Source organism: Mustela lutreola, chromosome 8, assembly GCF_030435805.1.
Source record: "Mustela lutreola isolate mMusLut2 chromosome 8, mMusLut2.pri, whole genome shotgun sequence".
Lineage (NCBI taxonomy): Eukaryota > Metazoa > Chordata > Mammalia > Carnivora > Mustelidae > Mustela > Mustela lutreola.
In genome coordinates, this window is record NC_081297.1 from 28,203,012 (window position 1) to 28,227,608 (window position 24,597).

Consider the following 24,597-nt stretch of genomic DNA (forward strand, 5'->3'; position numbering starts at 1 on the left):
TTGGCTGGCTTATTCTTCTATCCAAACCACTAAACCTCTCCCCACATCAACAATTAGTCTCTTTTGCTTTCTTAGCAGTTACGTGTTCACTGGAGTAGCACCTTTAATTTCATTCGGGAACTTTTACTTTCCATTTGCAACTTGCCTAATTGTTTGGCCCAAGAGACCTAGCTTTCAGACTATCTCGGCTTCTGGCTTCACTTCCTGACTGAGTTTAATCATTTCTAGCTTTTGATTTACAGTGAGACATGTGTGATTCTTCTTTTCATTTGAAACCTTAGAGGCCATTCTATGATTATTAATTGACCTAACTTCTATACTACTGTGTCTCATGGGATAGGAAGGCCCAAGGAGAAGGAGAGAGGTGGGGGAAGGGCAAGTCAAGAGCATAGCTATCAGAACACACACAATGATGAAGTTTGCCGTCTTGTTTGGTGTGATTTGTGGTGCCGAAACAATTACAATAGTAACAACAAAGAGTACTGATCACAGATCACTATAACAAATAAAATAATAATGAAAAAGATCGAAATACTGCAGAATTACCAAAATATGACACAGAGACATGAAGTGAGCAAATGCTGTTGGAAAAAATTATACTGGTAGACTTTCTCAATACACAGTTGCCATAAGCCTTCAATTTTGTTAACAAGAAACAAACAGAAAACACAATGATTGAAAAAGTAATAAAATGAGGTATGCCCTGGGACACCATGGTGGCTTAGTCCATTGAGTATGTCACTCCTGACCCAGAGTTGTGAGTTCAAGCCCTGTGTTGGGCTCCATGAAAAATGAGATGTGCCTGTATGTATCAAGACCATACTAAGTATTTTTCATTATGTTGTTATGTTGTTTTCATTATTTTTCAATCCTATGAAGCAGCTCTCCATGAGATAATAGAAAATATATATTGGTCTCTGCCCCTGGTTACTGGCAGAGCTCCTGAAATCCTTGTAATTTCCTAAGTGATAAGAACACTAGAAGCATCTCTTGTTCTAATATTTGGTCTTTGACCCCATCCCTGACACAGGGTTTCTAAAACTTATAAATTTCTGGGTGATAAGAGTGCCTATTATCTGTTCTAATGAAACTATCTGAGTGGGTTCCTGGATGGGTCCTTGGTGAGGGCTGGTCACTGGAAAACCCAAGTCATGATTAGAATTTTCATCCTGACCCCCACTTTTCTGGAGAGAAGAGAAGGGCTTAAAAACATTTAGTGATCCATAGTACCTACATGACGAAACTTTCATGATACCTCCAAAGTACAGGGTTCAGAGAGCTTCCAGGTGGGCAAACATAGCCATACCAGGAGGGTGACACCCCCAAACCCATAAAGACAGAAGGTTCTATGCTTGGGCTACTCCCAGACCTTACCCTGTGTATCTCTTCATCTGGCTGTTCATCTGTGTCCTTTCCCATATCCCTTAATAAACTGGTAAACTGCTCTCTGAGTTCTGTGAACCACTCTAGCAAATTAATCGAACTTGAGGAGGAAGTCATTGAAACCTCCACTCTCAAGCTGGTTGGTCAGAAACACAAATGACAACCTGGGCTTGCAACTGGCATCTCAAGTGTGTTGGTGTGCTGGAGGCAGCGCTGAGGGACTGAGCCCTTAGCCTGTGGGATCTCACTCTACCTCTGGAAGATGGGGTTAGAACTGAGTTAAACTGTAGGACACCCGGATGGTGTCCAAGAATTGCTTGATGGGGACAGGGGGGAACCCACACATACTTAGTGGCCAGGAGTGGACTTCTGCAGTGTTCTGTGTAAGTAAAAAAAGAAGATGCATAGGGAGGAAACACACAATAGGGAAGAACTGGGGTTTTCCCTACACAGAAGAGAGTTAAATGGAAAAACTTAGTTCAGTCTATTATTCCTCCCACTTATAAAAGAGGAAAAGTAAGACTCTAAGACACGAAGTATGTATTCCAAGGTCACACAACTGGGAATTAGAATTGCTAAGAATCTAACTCCCAAGCCCATGTTAAAGTATTTATACTATTACTTTCTGTTAACTGGGTTATAATGAGAATATAGAGGAGTGCACATAAATTCAGTTATTTGTATGAAATCATGACTCCAAAAGTCAGGGTGTTAAATTTCACAGCTAACGATATAATATCTATGTCTGGGAGTGCAGAGATTTGAACTATCCTGAAATCTAGTGGAAGTTCTCAAGATACTTTGTTATAAATATTCCGACAGATGAAATCCCAGTGGGTCAAAGTGAACCAGAGGAAGAGATATTCAGAAGCAGAAGGAGTAGTTAGGAGCCCAGACATCACAGTTAGAAAGGGCCTAGGGGTGCCTGGATGTCCCAGTCATTGAGTGACTGACCCTTGGTTTTGGTTCAAGTCACGATCTCATGGGTCGTGGGATGAAGCCCCGTTGGGCTCTGCACCCAGTAGGGAATCTGCTTAAAGATTCTCTTCCTCTGCCCCTCCCCTAACTCACATGCTTGTATTCTCTCTGTCTCTCTCTAATAAATACATAAATATTTTTTAAAAAGAAAGAAAGGGCCTTTCATCAGCTGGAATCTGCCAGTGTCATCAAAAGGAAGAATGAAATGGACAGAGAGAAGAGGCAGGGATGTCAGCTACAAGCAAATGGAAAACCAAGGTGCCATTAACCTTGCATAGCTTATATAGCTAAATCCTGTAGTTCAGCATTCAGTCTTTCTAAAATATGGCCAAGAGGACCTTCATGCATAAGGAATGTTTATCCCCAAGCAACGGAACTCTCTAAAATGTTCATATTTCAAAGGAACAATGTCACTAAAAACAACTTTAGATGATGAAAATAACTTCTCTTAATTTTTATCACTTACCATCTACAAAAACCAAAGTAAACTTCAGCTGATACATCTGTGTACAGAAGGTAGATGGTTTACACAGGAATCTATGCTAAAGTCTCCATAATTCCCAATAAAAGACGGATGAGCTGAATAGAGGAAAGTGGGCTCAGGCTGGAGGAGAGGGGAAGGAGAGAGAGAGGCTGAACGGGAACATAGCATATATGGCACTGATGCAGACGCCAGTGTGCACGGTAACTGACAGCCAAGCAAGAAATCCCCAGAAAGAGCCAGAAAAACATTTTAAAGTTAATTCATGCAACAAATCGTACCAAACACACAAGTCGGCCCCGTTCCAAAGCCCCCAAGCTGGAGGGAACATCAGGACCCAGAGAACAGGCACTCTATTGAACACACATGCCTCTTTGAAACAGCCATGCCGTTTCTCCCTCCAGTTAATTCTCCACAGTTCAAGGATCCCCAAATTCTGAACTCCATGTAAAACAAGGAATGTTAGAAAAAAAAACGGAAGAGGAAAGAAAGGGGCGTTCAGCATATTTCACTTTCTCTCAGCCTATCATGGCTCATTGATCTGGAGGGGGAGATTGTGGAGATTATGAGTATTACGAGAATTATCAGAAGAAGGAAAAGGAAACAAAACATCTTTCCTTTGTGTGGTCATTGGGAATGTCGCTTACCTATTTAGATGAAACTGGAGGATAAGAGATGAACAGGAGACAAGGTGATGACCCATGACTACAGAGGGGAAGGTGGGAGGACCTGATCTCCCTGCAAGGACTCGAGACAGACATCACATCAAGAGCTGGGACTGACTTCCTGCCCTCCTCTCTCAACACTTCCCCGTTAATTGACCAGTCAGGAAAAGGCACTGCTCAGGTGAAATCCAATCCCCTCTTTCAGACAAAGACGGCAAAGGACTAGCTCTTTCACTATCTGCCACATTGTTCTTAACCATCTGGAAAATTTAATTGTTATTCACAAAGAAAGATGCTGTGGTTCTCTGGCATGGCAAATTGCCTCAACGACATTCATATATTCTGATGTCTTGGCAAACACTCTTGTTTGTCTAAGCAAACACTATGCGTTTGGGAAATAAAGCAAACCATTTCCTCCTTTCCTGGGTCAGATGATCTCCACCCCTCCCCCAGTTTTAAGTGGTACAGGAAATAATGCTGAGAAAATCAGGATCCAGTCAGTCACAAGGGAAAGTGGTATAGTTGAAATATTTGCCAGATGGTATTAAAAAATAATACCTTTCCTTTTTATAACTTAACAGGCACATTCACAGATGTTACCTCATTTCCTTCTCACAACAACTCCATGAAGTTGGCATTATTATTCCTATTTTATAGATGATCACTCCTAGTTTATAACTACTTAATTGTTCTCCCTCCCTCCCTTGCTCTTGCATGCTGTCTCCTGAGCCATCAGTCCACAAAACAGAAGTGATCAAACTTCTTGGCTTGAAATCCTTCCAAAGCTCCTCGCAGGCCACGATAAATTCCAAATGACTCGACATGACTTGAAGGTCCCCATTGCTTGGTCCTCACCTGCCCCTCCCATCTTCAGCCATTGCCCCGTATCAAAACTTTCCTGGCCCCCAGGCAGCTCTCGCACACCTGTTCACACCTTCTTCTCTGACCACATAGGTATGCTCACCCGTCTCGTATCTTCTCATCAAATCACACATCCTCCGAGACTCTGATCATCCCCTGAGAACCCTTTTCTATTGGTCACCTCTTATAGGACGGATCCCCTCTCTTCTGGGCCAACCCGGTTCTTTTGTCACTTAGTTGTTGCACTCCATTGTATCCACCCATTCGCATGTGCATGCGTGCACATATTTAGATGGTTTTATATGCAGAGAAAGAAAGTCTGGAAGGATACATGTTGAACCAGTAATTAATACCTCAAAAAGTGTGCTGGTAGGAGGAGGATTTTCACCTTGCAGTTTTTCTGAAATGGAGTTCTTCATCTGAACCCCCCCCCCCCAAAAAAAACAGAGAAAAATGATTCAAGTAACTATTTTCTCAGTTCTCCCAAGGAAGGGACCATGCCAGTTGCATAGGACAGAAAGTTAGCTCAGTATACAGCACGAATGCCTTAGGGCATTAGGGCTCGCTCCTCTCAAGGAACCCAAGCAGAGAAAGGGTTGCCATACTGCTCTACTGCCAGATTTTTACAAAGAGGTACTTTTTAAAAAGTTGTTGATCAAAATCATTAACACCTGGTACACCAAAATATATCCAGAATGCTGGACACAAAGAAATAGATATGAATTAGTCTAACACTCAAGAAATCAAGAGAATGGGTTGGGTTTCAGTTCTGAAACATCTAACTGCAGGATTTTAGACAGGTCATTAGATACTTTCCAACTTGATTTCCTCATCTGTTAAATGAATATTAAAGTATGTGGTCTCATTATCTATCAATAGAAACACACGCCTGCTTAGAGGTAAAATATGATATATATACACAAGTACATATACTATATACAGAGAGAGATGTTGCCTATTAAGAATATAGGTCGGGGCACCTGAATGGCTCAGTTGGCTGAGTGGCGGATCCTCAGTTTTGGCTCAGGTCATGATCTTGGGGTCCTGGGATGGAGCCCAGCGTCGGGCTCTACATTCACCTCGGAGTCTACCAGGGATTTTCTCCCTCTGCTCATCCCCCACACTCGTGTGCACGCTCGCTCTCTCTCTCTCTCTCTCTCTCTCGAATAAAATGAATAAATAAATCATTTAAAAAAAAAAAAAAAAAGAAAAGAAAATAGAAAAGAATACAGGCCCCGTCAGTAAAGACCAAAATCCAAAGCTTCAAATCATCTCCATTTGCTGCCAGCAGATGGTGCTGTAATCAATGGGAGACTAAGGAGCAAAGACTACATCTTAAGCATGCAAGGCAGTTTTGTTGTTGTTGTTCTTGTTAAAGAGTAAGTACCACATGTGATAAGTCTCATTGTGAACTAAGTTTTGCTTTGAATTCTTAAAAACAAACAAACAAACAGATAAACAAACAACAATTAAAACCCTTGTGTGCAGCTGATGATGTTTTTTTAAAAAATGCATCTTAGGAGGCCTTAGCACAATGTAGAATACACAGGGTAGGGGGGCCCGGCCAGCATTCCCTGACACCTGGCAGGGTGGGAATCTGTAATGGCACCCTGTCTGGGAGGGTGGCTCTGTCCCTAGGGGATGTAACACTGGTCATGTCACTTTCCAGGGTCTCAGCTTTCTCATCTAGAAGTTAGCTTGTCAAACGGGATCCTCTCTGAGGTCCTCTCTAACAATCAATGAATTTAAAATTACAATGAGGCAGAGTGTACTGAAGTATGTAGGGGCCCCCAAAGCTTGAATTTAAACCAATATTCGGGGTTCTCTAGGAGAGTGTTAGCAGCTCAGAAGCGTGGATGACAACACATGCTTCAACAGCCTTTTCTGCATGGGTTAAGCTTGTCAGTTAGACCTGGAATCGAATGTCTTGAGATAGGAAGCCACTTCCATGGAGAAGACCTCCTTTCCCTGCTTCCATAGCCAGCCTCTACAATGCCACAGAGCAAGAAAGAAATGGCCAACTAATTTGCTTGTGTCTAGAATAGCTCCAGAAGACCTGGCTGAGGTCTGGTGGACTTTAATCCAAAAGAGAAATAAGTTAGGTCCATCCAAATCAGTGTGCAAAGCCCAGTGCTTGGCATATACTAGCATTCCATAAATGTTCTGAAGAATGAATAAATGAATGAATAGAATTAGGAATCCTGGCCTTCCTAAAGTCTTACACACCAAAGACACTCAAAAGCTGGATACCTGACTGGAAAGAAAGAAAGAAAGAAAGAAAGAAAGAAAGAAAGGTTAGGTTAAAAGGATTGACTTTATGCTTCTTTCCTACTCCTATTAGCAGCCAGGAGAAGTTACATTGGGTCTCAAAATCGGCTGTATGTTCAAATTACCTGAGAAGTTTGAAAACATACTGACCCCCAGGTCCACACCCAGGTCCACCCCCAGAGACCTAGGACATGGATCAGGATTTTGTAAGCCTCCCAAGAGATTCGGATGCAAAATTTGAGACCCAATGGCAAATTACCGAGTTAGCAATAAAAACCTTGGCGTGCTACACAAGAATTGCCCACTACATATCTGGGAGATGCTCATACCACAGTCTTCGTGTCCATTTCAGATTTTCTGGGCTGAATACATTTACTTCACAATGGGTCCAATTTAAAGGCAAGGTGTCCTGAGGATAAAGGTTCAAGTCTACTTGGCCAACACATTGTTAGCACTCTTGGGAAAAGAATACAAAAAACAAGCAAATCACCCAGTTAACTGTAACATTGGTTTCTGATATTTCTCAATCACTAACACTAAGACATTTAAGGGAATGTTGTCATTTCTTTCTCCTGATTTTTGGGAACCTTTTGTCAAAGGGAAATCTGTATTTTCTAGATGTTTCAACATGAGACTGGGGGTCTGGAGTCTTGAAGAATGTCAAGGGGCTCTCCTGTCTCAGAACAGAGATGAGACTGTGTAACTTTGATTTACTAGGTCCGCTGATGTGAAAATGCAGCGTGCCAAGGTGTTCCGAGGTCACTGCCGATGATAATGCAAATTCAGAAGCCACACCCATACGCAATTCTTCTGACATGTAAGCAAGCTTCTCGGGCCTGGACACCTCTCTGCAGCTTCATGACACACAGTCTGCATCCCAGACGGAAGACTCTGGGCTGGGATTCAAGAGGCATTTTAGATGCTTACGGCTCTGAACCTTAGGATTTATATGAGCAAAAATGAACAAGGACCAAAACGATGTGCTGGAATCTTGGGGGGATGCATCATTCCCTTTTTTCTTCCCTAGCATGAAAGCCCCATGCTTTCCCCAAGCCGATCCCCACAGTGAGGATCCTGGATCTCTCCACTCGAACCCAGGACCATGCCGAGACCATAGGTGCCCTACCTAGCAGGCTCCAAGGCATGGTCCCAACACAGGCACAGACCTTCTTGCTGACATGGGGACCCAGGGGTGCCACCCATTGCACCTCTGCCTCTGCCTGCTCCAGATAACAAAGCATCTGAGGCCCGGTGAGCATCTCACTAAGCCTGCTAGCATACCATGCTATTTAATCACATGGTAAGAAGCAAACTGGAAAAGAAAAAGATGGGGTGGGAAAGAGGAAGAAGCAAAATAGAAAAGGAGGGAAGTCTTCCATGCATACTAGATACATACATACAAACATACTAGATACAACCATCTAGTATCCATATTCAGACTTCTGAAGGGTTGAACGTGTACAGTAAAGCATTCCTTGCTCTTCTATGAAAGTACCCATGTTCAGAGATAATAGTGAATTGAGCATTCGTCAGCTTTTTCCCATCAGTAATTAATGCTGTCACATAATCTCTTCATATCAGACCCTGGCTTCACAAAATCAGGTGCATTCAAATAGAAAACACCACTTTCTCCAAGTACTCACACTTTGGAAATTCCTAAAAGTGTCTGTGGTTGGTTATGTACAATATACACATTTTATTTTTTACTTTTTTAAAGATTTACCTTATTTTAGAGAGAGAGAGAGCATGCACGCAAGGGGGGGAAGAGGCAGAGGGAGAGAATTTTCAGGCAGACTCCCTGCTGAGCACAGAGCCCCACGCGGGGCTTGATCCTATGACTTGAGATCATGACCTGAGCCAAAACCAAGAGTTGGAAGCCCAACAGACTGAGCCACCCAGGTGCCCCATCATATGCATTTTAAAAACACAGAGATCATCTCTGTGAGTGTAGCTAGTAAAGGCGACTCTGCCTTCTTCCTCGAAAAAGCAAGAGCCGTCTCTTCATCACTAAAATTGGAGTCACGATTAGGAAGAACAGCATGTTTTGCTTTGTCGATGGTTTTTTAAAAGGTCTATGATATACACATCACCTTTCCAGCTTACAGTTTTATGGGAGATGGATGTTAAATGCTGAGGCAGTTCAGAATTTATAGTTTTATTATGTCCTACTCATAAAAGATTATAAAAACCCAAGGGACGTTAGTTCCTAAGAAACTTCCCAGGGTGAGCTCCAGGGCTATGTGCAAATTCTCAGGAATGATAGTCCTAATTGATGATCGTGAATAAACCAGTTGCCAGATCACCCAGCTGTCTCTTCCCGTAATTGCCAAGGGAATTAAGGACAGCAATTGCACCATGAGGGATGGGGGGGGGGGGATGGGAGAGATACAGCCACGTGGATTATCCTTGCAGATGACACCAAGGTAGCCAGTAAGGGGAGGATGGCAGTGGCCACACAGCAGAGCAGCCAATGTGTTCACAGCTGGTGAACCACAGAGCGGGGAGGGCTGGGCCAAGCTCGGATCATTCACAAGCCGCCGGGGGCATCTGAGGTGATCCTGCTTTTATTTTCAGATCAAGGCACAGAGAGATTTTACCTCCAAGCACCAGAGTGTATTCGTGCAACGGCTAGACTTCACTGAGGTCACTTTTGGCTGGTGCTTTTCAATCTGGTTTCCCCTGGAGCCTCCAGGTTCTCAATAAACATTTTAGAAACTGCAGTGAAACAGCACTAACTGCACAGGCCCAGGGGTAACAGATACCAGATGTGAAACCGCAGCAGAGAGCAGAGAACAGAGAACGCTGCCATGTTCGCACGTGTCCTCGCTGACAGGATTCGTAGTGAGGTTATTCCAAAACTAAACTAAGAAATTCACTCGGATAAAATACAACACCTCTGACCTGTTTATGTTTGGGGGTTCTAAGTAAGAATTTACTTTTTAAAAGGGTTTTGCTACGAACAAATGAAGATGGAAAGAAAACAAAACAGGGGGGAAAAGGGAAGGAGACAGGAAACCAATCTAGTAAACAATGGGGAAGTGAAGCGAATCACTTCATCCCAGAAGAATACTATGAATATACTTTCAGACACAAAAGGAAGTCCTGCCGCTCAGAAAGTCATTCCTGAAGATACTAATGTATTTTTTCTTCCACAATCTTTGGCCTCTTTAGAGTTGGTTTTTTTTTTTTAAATCAGGAAGAAACTGCCCTCTTGTTTTTCTTTTTAAGATAATTTGTTTATTTGAGAGAGAGAGAGAGAGAGAGCGTGCACAAGCAGCAGGAGAGGCAGAGGGAGAGGGAGAAGCAGACACCCCATAGAGCAAGGAGCCCAATGACATGGGGCTCAATCCCTGGACCCTGAGATCATGACCAGAACCAAAGGTCGATGCTTACCCAACTGAGCCATCCAGGTGCCCGCTGTCATACCCTATGAATGGCATACCATGTGCTTCCCCAGGGAGGAACAAATAAATACAATTTTTTTTTTTTTTTTTTTTAAGAAATGAGGGAGAAACTAGCAATGCAATAGTAGGGACAGGTAGGATGGTAAGGGGAGAAATCATTACACACATGCACACGCACATGCATATGCAAACATACACATACACAGTTTGGAGGCCACTGTCCTCAAGCTCACAGGGTTGGGTCTACAGGATTGGAGGTACTCACAGAGGCTGGGGAACACTGTGTAATCTACTCTGCAGGCAGAGAACCTGGCAGAATGATTTATCACAGGGAAAGGGTGCCAAGAACACTTGAGGGGCAAAGAGACAGAAAGAAGAAGGGCGTGTGTGGAGGAAGGAGCAAAGCGTGTGCCTCCTGAAAAGCACACACAAGCCTGAGTCAGGATTACTTCCCAGTCTGCTGGTGCAAAAGCAGAAGGCAGTCGAAGGCCCTGCGTGGATGGGTGCTGCTAGATTTCAGGAGCGTTAGGGGGTGGCAGGCTCTACTTGAGGGAATGAAGACTGGCAGTTCTAGGATCTTGCAGTAAGGAGGTGGAGTTAGAAGAACCATCTGGTGGTTTTTCCTCTTTTCTGTGCGTGTGTTGTTTTTTTTTTCTCTCTCTCTCTTTTTTTTTTCTTTCTTGGGAGGGTGAGGAATGGGGCTGCTGGTGGATGTCGCATGTGGAGGTCTAACATGGTTTGATGATGAATAAACATGGAGAAGATCTGCTTCATAAGACAGCCCCCCCGATGTCATGAGGGCCACTATTGCACGATGGTGGAAGCATGTGGAGGGAGAAGGGGAAGGGAGGGAGAAACACGACTTCTCACTAGCACCACAGTCCTTTCCCAAGCTCACTGCATTCCTTGGTGGAGAATCCTGGCACATTATTTGCAGAAAGCTTGGATAAAATTCACAGTCCTAGATTTCATAAAACATTGAGAGAGTACCTACAAGAGCCAGACGTGAGGCTAAGGGACTGGGGGACATAAAGACAAATAAAACACAGCCCCTGAAACCCAGCAGCTCTCAGGCCAGTGCGGGAAAACAGATGTGCTTCTAAACATCACAATACAGCACAACCAATGTCCTTTCAGGAAGCTGGCCGTGGGCTACGGAAACACAGCCTGGGTCTGGGCACTCTGGCAAGGCTACATCCCAGGAGCCAACAGTACTCTGGGTTTCAGCAAGTTTGAAAAGGGGAAGACAAAGAAAAGAGCATTCCAGAGGGAAGGAACAGCATTTTCAAAGACATTAAAGGTTGAGGTAAGCTGTGCTGGGACATAAGAGTCCTCAGGTAGGTGGGGTTCAGGGGAGATGTGTCGAGGAGGGTCCACTGGGGACGTGACGAGGGGCTTTGGTGCCGTTCAACATTATGGGTTTTATGCAAAAGGAACTAAGAAGCAGTTTGCAAGTGTCAAGATCCAGCTCTGAAAAAAAGGAAATAAGAATGTTTTGTTTTGCAGGCATATTTAGAGTGAGCAATGTGAAAGAGTTCCTTAGAAACCATGCTTGATGCCCTACCCCAACTCTCGTACAAATGGCCTAACTTTAAACAGGAAATTCGCTCCACTTTTGATTTCCCAAGTGAAAAGTTCATCTGCACGTTTCTTTCGTCATGAACAAGCATAAGAAGTCAATTTGACCATAGTGTAAACGTCTAGATATCTTGGGGGACTGAGGCTAATTCAGGAGCTCTTAATAGGTAGTAATGGAAAGACTAGAGTCTCACGAAATGTCAAGTTCATGACTCTTTCCACTGATACTTTTTTTCCCTCTAAAGGAAAAGGGGACTGTGAAAAAGAAAACATATCTGTCATTATCTGGGGTTTTGTTCCTCAGAGTTTCCCTACATCTCCAGAATTGGAATACCACGACTGCTGTTGTCTCCCGGAAAAAACGAAAAACGCACTGCACATATTGGAAAAGACTTTATCTCTGTCAACCACAAACACTTCGAATACAGAAAACACCAGTTACTTAATGGAATTTCTGATAATCCAGAAACCCACGTAATATTCCTTGGGCTCCTATTACACAGCCTCTGGCCATTTATCAGTCTGGCCTCTCTTTCCTTTCAGAGATATATCTACCTGCTCTTTTTCTCCTTAACTGTCATTCAAATTCCATACCTAATAAAAGCAGAGACGGAGAGTCAAGGCCACCAACCTCACGGCTGCCTTTCTGTACTGGCGTGTGTTCAAACTCAGGCCAAGCACAGATCTTAAGAGATACCAAATAGAACACGGTCTCCCAGTGAACACATGGCCCCTGATCGTCACATATATTGGGAAAGAATCTTTGAAGTGGAGAATAAATAAAGCAAACAGAATAACCCTAAAGTCTGTCTACTGGATGGGTGGTAAGGGCCATCTGTTCACCAAGCTCCCCCCGTAATATATAAAGCACAAACATTTCCAGCTCTACGCAATTCTACTCAAACACCTTTGCTAGGCCAGTGGAACCTGGGAATCACGTATATTTTTTAAAAGTCCTCAGCCATTCTAAAATTCAGCCAGGGGCGCCTGGGTAGCTCAGTAGGTTAAAGCCTCTGCCTTCTGCTCAGGTCATGATCCCGGGGTCCTGGGATTGAGCCCAGGGTTGGTCTCTCTGCTCAGCAGGGAGCCTGCTTCCTCCCCTCTCTCTCTGCCTGCCTCTCTGCCTGCTTGTGTCAAATAAATAAAATAAAATCTTTAAAAAAAAAAAAAATTCTGTTCTAGCCTGCCCTCCATTTACAGATGGAAAAATGAGGTGACTATCCAATAAACTCTGAGCTCGTTTTGATGACAATATGTCCCAGTAGATCATTTCTTTATTTTCTATGAAGAAACAATTCTTTTATATAGATGAAGTGATAAATCAAGACAACAAAATATTAAGTGAGATACGTTCTAACTCTTACCAGGTTTGTATTTTGGATTCTCAGATTCCTTTCAAGGTGGTGGCATGGAGAAAATCTCTGGGGTCAAAGGCGAGGGCACACACACTGCATGGAGCATCTCCTTGGCCCTGTGTCCTTGACCCTTATAGACGCCACATCCAGGAGAATGGCACAGCATGGCACCCGCTGGAAGGAACCCATGAACCAGGGCTCCTCTTTCCCGGAATCAGGATAGAACCTGCCCCAGGGAAAGCCAGCCTCTTTCCTTCCCCGTGTATATTCACTTATATAGCGATGTCTACAGATTTCCACGATGATACCTTCTCTACTAAGTATCAGCATACAGAACATTTTGAAGGAACTTGTTACGTTTCTAAAGAAAACGAATCCAATATGACAAAGGACGGAGAATTTCTAAAGTTCTAAAGTATGAGAATAATTTCCTACAATTAGCTGGATAATGGCATTTGTTTTCTTGTTCAGTCTCTTATTTTTTGAAATCACTATCGTGTGCGTAGAGCTTTCTCCAAGCAGGCCCCTGGGTTAATCACCTTTAAATATTTTACTAGAACAACAGAAAATGCTAGGAAAGGCCCAATACCCTTGTTTTACAAGGAAGGAAACAGATTTCAGGGGATTTAGTAATTGGCCAAGGTTACTTAGTTGGTACATCTTGGATTCAAAACTCTGAGTTTAACCTCTTTCTATACAGGAATTGCCTTTGAAATGAAAATATGGATATATTTCTTCATATTTCTTTCAGAAAAGTTAATTTCCCCAGAGAAACGGAGTTTTACTACTTCTGTAAGAGCATACCAATATTATTTACATGAGGTTTTTTTTTTTCATGTTTCTACTTTATCTGTAATTGTGGTTAGAGAGGGTTCTTTCAAGCTACACAAGTCAGGGAGAAGCTATGAGCTATTAAAATGAAAGAATATTAAAGGGTCTCACAGACATTTCAGGAAATTACTATCCTAACATCCTTGAAAAAACTATTTTAAAATCGATTACAAAAATGCTTTACTTCAGAAATCACCTCTTATACTAAGATTCAAGGTTTCATCCAGTTTCTGGATTAAAATACACAGCAGAATGAAAAAGAAAAGGAAGTAATTCTTCTCATAGAAATTTATCTTCTGTCCAGTGGAAGATTCTAAACAAAAGCTATTTGTGATGTTTTAATTACTTTAAAGAGAACTAAGCATGTGTGAGAAATTACAGAAATTCTTCAAATAATATGCAAGGAACTGAAATACAGTCGGATAGCCTCATAATAAAAACGGGACAGATTAAATTGTAACGTTTCCTTGGTCCTATTTACAAGACAGATTTTTAGATGAACTTCCTACAGACAGTGTGGTGGATGCTAGGTTGCCCCTTACCAGCTATGTACCCCTTCCTTCATTAAATTCTTAATTTTTCACTGGGTCCACATTGCTGACTCACAACTTGGGCCTTGGGGAAAAAGAACTCTATCCCTGGCAGTAAGACTGGGGCATCTGGCTCAGGCCTGGAGCAAGGACGCAATTGCTCTAGAAGCGGCTGGCTGCCATCTTGTGAGCAAAGAAGAAACTCTAGAACGATGCTGTAGACAGAAGAGCAAAGAAATGGATGGAAGCCAAGGTCTTGATCTCAGTATTGTTTTACTGAATCAAACCAAATATGACCCATCCTGTCTTTGGGGGATCAGATGCATCAACCAAAGTCCCCTCTTGGTTATTTGTGCCAACTTGAACTTTGTTTTCTATTGCTTACACCAAATGCGTCCCAGCTGATACAGATGGTCCAACAGGTCAAGAAGTTTGTATATTTCTAAGTTGTTTCATACGTGCAAACAAAAATAGTGGTGTATTTCTAGGTTTAAAAATCCAGGTGGGGAGGCACCTGGGTGGCTCAGTTGGTTCAGTGTCTGACTCTTGATTTTGACTTAGGTCATAATCTTAGGGTTCTGAGACCAAGCCCCGTGTAGGGCTCTGAGCTCACCAGGGAATCTGCGTGAGATTCTCTCTTTCTGCCTTTCCCTCTGCCACTCCCCCTACTTGCCTGTGTGTATGCACACGCACACATGTGCCCATAGGCACATGCTCACTCTCTTTCAAATAAACAAATAAATCTTTAAAAAAAAACAAAACAAAACAAAAAAAGAAATCCAATTGAAAAGCACAGTGGTAGTGCAGGAATGACTATGTCATTACTACTGATACTGGCTAAAAACAGCAGGGAGTAAATGGCTGCTAGCGTCAAAGAGGACATGTGGGAAAGTGGGGAAAGTGTTCGTAGCCCCTCACACACTTGAAGAAAATGGTCAGCCACTTAAACACATGAAAAGAACAAGACAGAAGAGGACGTGAACTTTGGAACGATTTCTGAGAGACCTGAGACACATAGTAAAGGTCAGGTGCTACGCAAAGTCAGCTCTGCAGAACAAAGAAGTTGATTTAAACCATTTGCGAAGATTATGTAACCTTTAAACAATTCCACTTGGATTTCTGGATATCAGAAATCTCCTCTTAACATACAAGACTTCTATGTGAGCAATCTGACATGCATTTCCACTTTCTTCAGAAATAAAGAAAAGAGCTACGGAAGGCAGCCTTTCGGAATATTAACATGAAATTAATATTAATTTGTAATGACTTATGAAAAAATAATGTAGAAAGTTATTTCTCTGTGGGATGACAGGAGACACGAATCAGAGCTTGCACTGCCGGTAAGGAAAATGTATAATTTAGTATGAAAGGCCTAGAGCCCCTTCAGAATCAGAAGAAAGTCTCTACATTTGAGGTTACTGAAATTCCAGGGGAAGCTCCTAAGCCCAGATGGCTGAGAAGAGCCAGGAATTCTGAGGAAAGGGTGAAGACAAGCCAAGCGCGGAGGCAGGAGCAAACCACCAAGAAGGGGAATGAAGACAAGCCAGCTTCTGAGGAGAAGGGTCATAGAGGTTTCCAGTGATGAGTCAAAAGCTTTAGGTAAGGAAATATTAAATTTGATGGTGTATTAAGATGTTGAGTTATCTGATTTGTCACAAACATAAAAGGAACTGAATTTCAGTGTTAAATGTGTAGTCACTTGGCATGATCCCTGGGTTTAGCTTGTGTTTATTTTGTTGACTCATGCTAATGGAAAAAGAGACATTTATTTTTGTTTAGACATTCCAAGAGGTAACTCTGTCCTGTTTGTTTTATTCGGGCAGCTCTAGTGGAAGGGGCAATTGGGTAAGAGGCCTGGTGGGGGAGGAAGCCCTTACACCCCCAAAGAGGCCTAGCTCGCACCGACCACATGAGAAGAATGTGTCATTTGCCAAGGAGAGTAAGTAAGTTATCCCTAGTTTTTACAGTCATTTGGAAAAGGGAAAGTTATGCAACCCACTCTTCCAAGACTACTTTTGACTCATCATTTTTTTTTTAACCTTGAATATACTAGGAAAAACTTTGAAGTTTTTTTTCATAGAATATTCCCCTACACTCCCTGGAAATGACTACAGAGCATTCTTCTGTGTTCTTCCCTATTGTCAAGATCCAATCAAAACTAGAAACCCTAAAATAAACTTAAGAGAGTGGGTGGAAAATCAAATTAAAAGTATAAAAAACATGGAAAAAAAAAAGAAACCGGTATTAGGGTAAATTTAATTTATTGTGTCATCTATTATTGGTAGGATTATTTTTGAATCCAGCTTCTGGCCATATGTAAATTTACTAAGTATGCTTTTCATGCCTTCTTCTAAACTATTTCTTTTTACAGAATTGGGGGGAAAAATGTGTTCTAAGCCAGCCCTGGGGAAAATCCCTAGAAATTTCCTTTCAGGTCCTACTGTCCACTGATGCACAGCTTTGGGGCATGACTGCTCGACCATCCATTTAAGTGTGATATTACTTTTCTATCTCACCCACAAGGATATTCATTAATTCATTCACAATCATTTATGGAAACCTCTAATGCTGCAGGCCGTGCCCAGGCTACACCTGGTGACTCTCAGCCCTGGCCTCAGGGAGATCACAGTCTCATCCGTTGATGGGCCAATTAATAATCACAACACACTGTGACAGGTATGGCATCTCTGGTTTGTGAGATTTCATCTGGGTCAAAATTTTGCTGAAAACTCAATGCTGGCTCTATTCCTACTTCCTTTTCTTAAGGTGCTCATGGCCCATTTCTTCCACGATGTGTGTTACAGTCAATATAGAATCAACTTACTCCTTAGAGTCACGGATTTAAACGTTTCTATTATTTAAATATTTACTTATTTTTATATCAAAATAGTAAATGAAAGCTGTATTTTAAGACAAAGGATATCTATGATGACTGATAAAGTACTCTTCCTTTTTTAAAAATTTTTATTTATTTATTTTAAGTCAGCTCTATACCCAACACAGGGCTCGAACTCACGACCCCCGCAAAGGTAAAGAGTCACACACTCTACTGCCTGAGCAAGTCAGGCGCCCCTGAGAGCACATTCTTGAAAATTAACTCAAAAGAAAGAATTTACCTAGGATATGCAGTTTAGAGAGAGATTCCCAGTCTTTTACATGTTCATGCTCCTGTCCACATTCACAGGCTGAAAAAAGACCCGATTTGCCAAGCGTTGCAGTAAAAACAGAGCTAGGCCACGTCCGGCCAAGTCAGTCACAGCACAGTCACAGGGGAGCTTCAGTCAGGAATATTCTCAGAGAATGTGTAAAAAAGTGTGCTTAATCTTCTCTTGAACGATTACAGAGAGATCAAATTGCCTGATTTTTTTTCTCATGAAACAAAAAACCAATTTGGTTTGTCCCTTTCTAACATCCTGATGGTTTCCACAGAGAAAATAAAGTACTACTAGCTGCTGGGATTTTGTAGCTGGTGTGTCTGCCCCGTTTACCCATCACCAGCTCCCCAATGGGGCTCAGCGCCTTTGACAGAACGTACGTCCGCCCAGAAGGAACGTATAGAAAGCTCTGCACTGGTACAGGGAGGCCCCCCTCCTGTAGGACAACCAACAGGATCCCCTGATTCTACAGTGAGGGGGCCTGGGAACGGAGGGGCTCCTTCGCCTGCTGCATACCATGGGGACAGGCTTTCTCAATCATATCCTTTTACTTCCCTCCCACTCCCCTGCCCCCACCCCTGGCAAAACCTGTAACTTACACAAAGCCTCGCCTAACTGAATGGGATGAAGGCAAGCTGACAGCAAACAAAATCCCAAATCAGGAGAAACATTCTTACGAGCAGAGTGAATGGAAAGAGTTTTCTAGGAGCAGAAATCACTGGGTCTAGGAACACAGATTCTCCTCAGTGAGAGGAAGGAGCTGTTCTGTGGAATAATAATAAGGACATCTGTCGGTTTCTATTATCCAATACAGTTTTTTTCCCCCTCTCATTAAAGTCAAAGAATTTGAGGGACTAGTGCTATCAGAAATCACCAATGATTCCTGCAGATCTAGCGAGGGAGTTTCCATGTAAAATTTTAGGTGCATAGAAGTCTCCAGTTGAACACCAGGGATGCAGATAGAATCTCCAATTAAGGAATATATATCCACGAGTCATTGGATTGTTACATAATAACCCTTTTCCACAGAGCACTGTGATGAGAAATACCTAGGGGCTTAAATGATCTAGTAATGAATGCAGTAATATGCAAATCCATGTAACTAAACACATAATAAACAGATGGACAGTGAAAAACAAAATGTTAATTAAAAAGTAAATAAACAGTACATCTCCTTTAGAATACGTTTTCACAGGAGTGTGGCCTAGAGCAAATGGAGATGAACATTCTCCTGGGGTTTCCTGGGAGTAGGGGATCAGCTGAATGGTCTAAGCCCTAAAGCCCTTTCTGGGTCTGATCCCATTTCTTGAAAAACTTTTTCTTTTTCTCTATAGCTGTAAAGCAAATAAAAGGAAAGTGGTCTTTTTCCTTCTGATGCTGAAAGCCCTGTACATCGCTGCCATCTGAATTAATGAATGTATACATGTGGCGCACAGATACTGAACACCTTGTGTGTTGCAGGAGAAAGGGAGAAGGCCCCGGCCCCAGGAGGATGACAGACAGATGAGATGGCTCCTGGTTGTCCTAAACATTGAGAGGTAAGTGGTGGTGAAAGGGACAGTTGTGGTGACAAGGCGGCCACAGAATGTGTCTCTAAGAGGCTTCTCCCACGGTGGAGGGAGGGGAGAGTCTTACCTTTCCCCTCCTACACTTGTCCCACATTTACAGATCTGATGACACAAAACACAGAGCTGGGAGGAAGGTCCAGAAAGGCAGTACCCAAGGGAGTGCACTCATTGCTTCCGCAGACATTCACGGAGCCCGAGGACAGAGTTCAGAGCAAACGCTCTGGCCCAGGCTGTCTGAGGGAGACCCCAGTGGGGAGCCTACTCTGCGCTGTGGGTTTACATGTCAAATCAGGGTTGTGGGATCATGCAAGAGGGGAGCCTGACTGGTTGCAGACTTCCAAATGGAAATGAAGGATACAGATGAAAGCCCAGGAGGCTTTACCCAAGCAAAGGGGGGATGAGGTGGGGAATAAGGCAGACAGTGGCCTCCAGAGAGAGAAGAGCCTTGGCAGAATGTGGGGGGCGGCAGAGAGCGTGGTGCATGGTGAACAGCATGGAGTGGTTGGATTATAAAAGGCCGGGGGTGGGGATGGGGAAAGCTGGTGGAGGCAAACGGATGAGGCCATGAACAAGGGCTTGATCATGGACGGCAGCCAGGCCGGGAGCTTGGACCTCATCCAGATGGCCACACAGAGCCATTAAAAGTCAATCCGAAGGGGGTCACATGACAAAAACTATAGATCTGCAAATGAAAAAAAACTGAAAAAATCAGCTGGGAGCTTGGCCTCTGTCAATCCCTAGCCCTTCACATTGACCTTTGGGTCAGTCAATGAGGGTGGTGCTACTGTGTGTGTGTGTGTGTGTGTGTGTGTGTGTGGTAGGGGGAGGCAGAGATGGGGGTAGAGAGGGGGGAGGTGGGGGCCCCTGCAAATAGGGCAGGCACCACTGCCTTCCCTTCCCTGAGGGCCTTCTCACCACAAGGATTTCAGGGAGCTCCGCCCGCTTCCACCATCATTCTGCTGCCTGTGGTCTCTGGAGGCACCAGCCAGCAGGAAGGGTGACAATGGGGAGGTGGGGAGGAGTGTCCCGGCTTGGGACATTGGGCAGTCATTCCCTCTCTTTAATATTAGAAGCCAGCTTCTGCCTTTGCAGTGTTTTCCCTCTTATTTGCATGTCAAACTAGAGAAAGAACATGTTTCTTCATTCTTTTACCATATGTTTGATGTTACCATCTGAGTGATAGGCCTTAATATAGCACCGCAGCCTCATAAAGGGAAGGAGCCGAGGATGCTTTAACTGCTAATTCCTAACCATGTTCTCTAACAGACTGTTTCTTCCAAGAATAAAAAAGATTGCTAACATTTGCACGATTTTATGCAACTGACTTATGCGTGCCCCTACCCCCCACATCAAAATGAGGGCACCTGTATACTGGCAAGTCCAGGAACACCAACACTGGGATCTTCCCCGGACCTTCTCTAGTATTAACATTTCCACCACCCTCCTCCGCATGCATCCTGGCCAATAACGAGATTCAGAAGGAAATTTATGTCCTATCGCAGATGGCACTGTCAATGGGCAGAAAGGTACATGTAACAGTGAGGACATTCACAGCCTCGCGTTAGTTAAAAAAACAAACAAACAAACAAACAAATGAAAAAACAAAAGCATGGCTTTTTAGAAGGGGAATATTCTCAACAGACGTACCCAGTCATCGCATTTTGGGAGTGTATTTCCATGCTGGCTTTAAAAAGAAAATAAGGTTTTTATTTTCAGGTGTTTTTTAAAGGTGCCTGTTGTGTTGGTACTCACATTTATTGATTAGGAAAATCTGAGCACAAAGGAAACATGCTTTGCATTCTGAGACAAAGTGAGCCGTGCTCTGATCTGTGCTGAAGACAGTGACTGAGAGAAGGCAAGATGCCAGAAACCGAATTTCAAGCTGAAAATCACCAGTGAACAAGGAGGGGGAAATCCCATGGCTTTGGAGGCAGTTGAGTTCAAATTCCCATCCCCACGCGTGCTAGCTGGGGAATTTTAAGCGGTTAACCCCTCTTTGTCTGTTTTCATGGGCAAAAATAGTGTGTATCATGTCCCCTGCTGGGATCAGGGTGACAATTAAATCAGATAATGTGTAAAATACCTGGTGTCTTGGCAAAATAAAACGTGCCTATTAGCAAGGGAAGCTATACCAAGTCCAAGGCCTTTGAGCAAGACAAAAGGAGAATGTGGCAGGACGTGGGGGATGGGTGTATGTGATGTATTTCATGCCACTGAACCGTATACTTAAAAATGGTTAAGATAGTAAATTTTATGTGTATTTTACTGCAATTTAAAAAAAAAAAAAAAAACCAAGGACAATATGGAAAGTATTTAAAACGTGTGGATGGAGAAACTCAGAGCAATCAAGGGGGGATTTCTTCCACTGTAAATAGGCTGGGTTTCTTTCCAGCCTAGTGAATTGTTTCTCATTACTGAAATATGCATTTTAAGTAGTGAATGGGTAGTAATAAAATGTTCAATGGAGCATCATTTAACTCTAACATGAAAATGCTGGGTTTTTATCAGGAGTCACCTATTTTAGGAGCGAGAGAAGAAAAGAATTAATCATTATAAGATAAAAGCCTTAGTTCTCCAGATCATTGCTCTTGCTCTGAACATAGGGTTAGTGTTTATAAATAAAACCAGTTTTCCTGCATGAAAACATGTAGGCCTCATTTCTACTGGCCATGGACGTTTGCAGGACGGTGTACCAATAGACCTGAATCGTAGACAGGCCTCTTCCATCCCTGGGAAGGTCCGCTGGGCCCTCCTGTCTCTCAGCAGTGTGTTGGTCCCTCCACCTACCCCCAGACTGGAGCTCCTGAGGGCAGGAATACCCCCAACCATGCTCCCGCAGGAGGCCGTGGGCTCAGAGGGCACTCGGTAAACTGGTGAGTGAATACAGCATTATATTTACTCCAAATGGTGAAGTCTGAACAGTGTTGCACTCACTCAGATGTTCCAGTGATTGTATTCATTAGAACAAACCAACAACCGTGAGATTCTGTAAGGAGCTAGGGAAGGGAGGAAGCAAAGACTTGCCGGGCTGAAGTCACAGGAGAAGGCAGTCATCTGTGCTGCTGTCCCTACCACCAGATCAGGTCCTTCCCCGCACAGTCATGGTGCTGGGCTCTGCGGCTCTCAGTGCACAGTCCACAGAGAGGCCTCCCAGCCCCCAAGCCTCTCACCACCATGGCATCCTCTCCGATCCTTCACAGCACACATCAACTTCTGCAATTATCTGGCTTACTGTCTACCTCCCCCTGCCATATTAACTCCATCAAAATTAAGACTTTGTCTTGGTTTCTATTGAATCTTGTCTCCTAGCTTGGTACTGGCACATGCTGAATGAATGAATGAACAGATAGAAGATTGAACAAAACAAATCCTAATCTCCTCCTTATGCTGTCACCCAAGCCCCACTGGATACAGTTACCATCATGACCTCCAAATGCCTGGTTTATGCTGCGATGAGGTTCCCTCCCTCCCCTGGGAACCCTGAGATGCCAGCTATCAAATGGCAGGGAAAGGGACAGGAAATGAGCTGTTAGGAAGAACAGCTGCACCAGACTCTAGTTGCAAGGACACGGGACATCGGTATCTCAAAAAAGTCAAGAATCATGCTGACACTCAGTGGAGAAGGTAGATCAGGCAGCTCCAGGGGCCTGGGCATGGTGTCTCCTGAACAGAACGTACAGAGAAGAAGGATGTTCCACACCAGCTGGACAGGAGACGAGAGTTCATTGGTCTCCATGCCACCCAGCCATGTGATGAGCCTCAGGCCCCAGTAGACCCAGAAATTGAAGGGCAATTGGTAGAAGGACAGGACTGTCAGGTGGGGGGTGTCTTATGGCCTCAAGCAGCTGCCTGTTATCCACAGCGCCCCCATGAGGCCGCAGGGGATCAGATCCTCTGTCCAAGGGCAGGTTGGGCTAAATCTGAAAACATTTCTTTCCGTGTGAATGTTAGACTTATGGAATCCCAGCCTCAGAGAGTCAAGTAATGGTAAAAGGTCAGAGCATCCCTGATGAAAGCCTGTGCCTAACAGCCTCCAGAAAAAGAGCTCTGTGACTTCCTCGGGACCAGGTTTCTACAACTGCCCAGCATGGGCCGTGTGGGTATCTAACAACGCTTATTGCTAAGAAGCTCTCTGTGCCTCATTGCTCTTGAAGTTGACCTTCTCCAGTTTCATCTTCGGCGGAGACAGAAGTAACAGGACAGAAACCTCAGTTATTAGAAGGCCGTTGTTGCTTCTCAGGGGAGAAAAAATTGCAAACCCCTCCATTCCATGAACCCTCTCCTATAATACATCCTTTTGTCTACTTTTCCTGCTCCCTCTGGTGTCTCTCCCACTCCCCCACTTTCTCCCAAAGTGGGGCAGCCAAAAGAGAATACACCACCCCATTGATGGGGCCAAGAGAAAGGAGGGGCTTCTCTCTGTCCCTGCTCTGCACTTACATCACTATCAAACCAGGACACAACTAACTCACTGTGGTCAGCTTCCTGGGGCCCCGCAAGGAGAGGCCACAATCTGGAAGGTCACTCCAACTTTTAGGCCAGGCACGAGGCAGCAAACAGCGAGAATTCCTATGGCCCATCAGAGGGTCAGAGTTCCAGCCTCTGACCTTCTCAAAGTCCCATTTCCTTCATCTCTACAATGGGCGTAACTACACCAAATGGCCTTGGTCCGGGTTGCTGTGAGTTTCAAATACATATGGAGATACTTATAGCAGGTACTAACCCGCAGGAGCCTCCCCATACTATTAGGATACATCCAGTCTCTCCAGGATGTCCCATAAGGCCCACCACAGGATGTTCTCTCCAGGATGTCCCATAAGGTCCCACAAGCCCTTCTGACCATTCAATTCGCTGTCACCCACCACGTGGGTCTTCCTGCTGTCCGCCAACACTCAAGTCATCCCTCTCCCTTTCCAGGCTTTCACATCTGTATTTCCCTGCCTGGAATTCTCATCCCCAGATTCTCCATGGCTGGTGCCTCACACTCTCTGTTGGTGCAGGAAACCATGACCTCCTCTGATCCCCCACCCAAAATAGTCCCATGTGAAATGGGAAAGGGATCAGGGTGGGAAAGGGAGGCAAATCTTAGCTACAAAGTCTGTAAACCACAGAGAAGTCTGAAATAGAGTTCGGTGGAGCCATAATCAAATAGAGACCTCATCCATCAGCCAGGGAGGGAGCGGGGGGGTGTGGAGTGGGGGGGGGCTTCGTTCCAGCCAGAGACAGATCAGTTCTGCTAGACTGGCAACAACCAAACTTGGCATCATGCTTTAGAGTTTTTATTCATTTATTCATTCATTGGACAAATATTTATGAGCACCTCCTGCATGCCAGGGTCAGGATAGAGACAGAAAGAATTTCTGCTCTCATGGTGTTTGTATCCCACTGGATAAACTTCCTGAGAGCGGCCAATGCATATCCTCAAGCCACTCCCTGCCTTCACGTCCTTGTATTTTCTTCATAGCACATGATCTGAACCATTCCCTGTTCTGAAAAATAGCTCCTGAACAATAATGGATATGGTCTTGATTTTTTTTGTC

At 43.9% G+C, this 24,597-nt stretch overlaps 1 protein-coding gene across 5 annotated transcripts in view; it reads right to left on the reverse strand.

The window, feature by feature from the left end:
• Positions 1–24,597, reverse strand: part of CAMK1D (calcium/calmodulin dependent protein kinase ID) — a 435,921-nt gene that overhangs the window by 176,877 nt on the left and 234,447 nt on the right. The window contains exon 1 of one of the 5 annotated variants that reach the window (XM_059184141.1): positions 3,490–3,560. The exons of the other annotated variants lie outside the window; for them this stretch is intronic. Coding sequence (XP_059040124.1) covers positions 3,490–3,545 — 56 coding nt within the window. The 5' untranslated portion in view covers positions 3,546–3,560. Of the gene's footprint in view, positions 1–3,489; positions 3,561–24,597 lie in introns of those variants that run through there. 5 annotated transcript variants of the gene reach the window in all.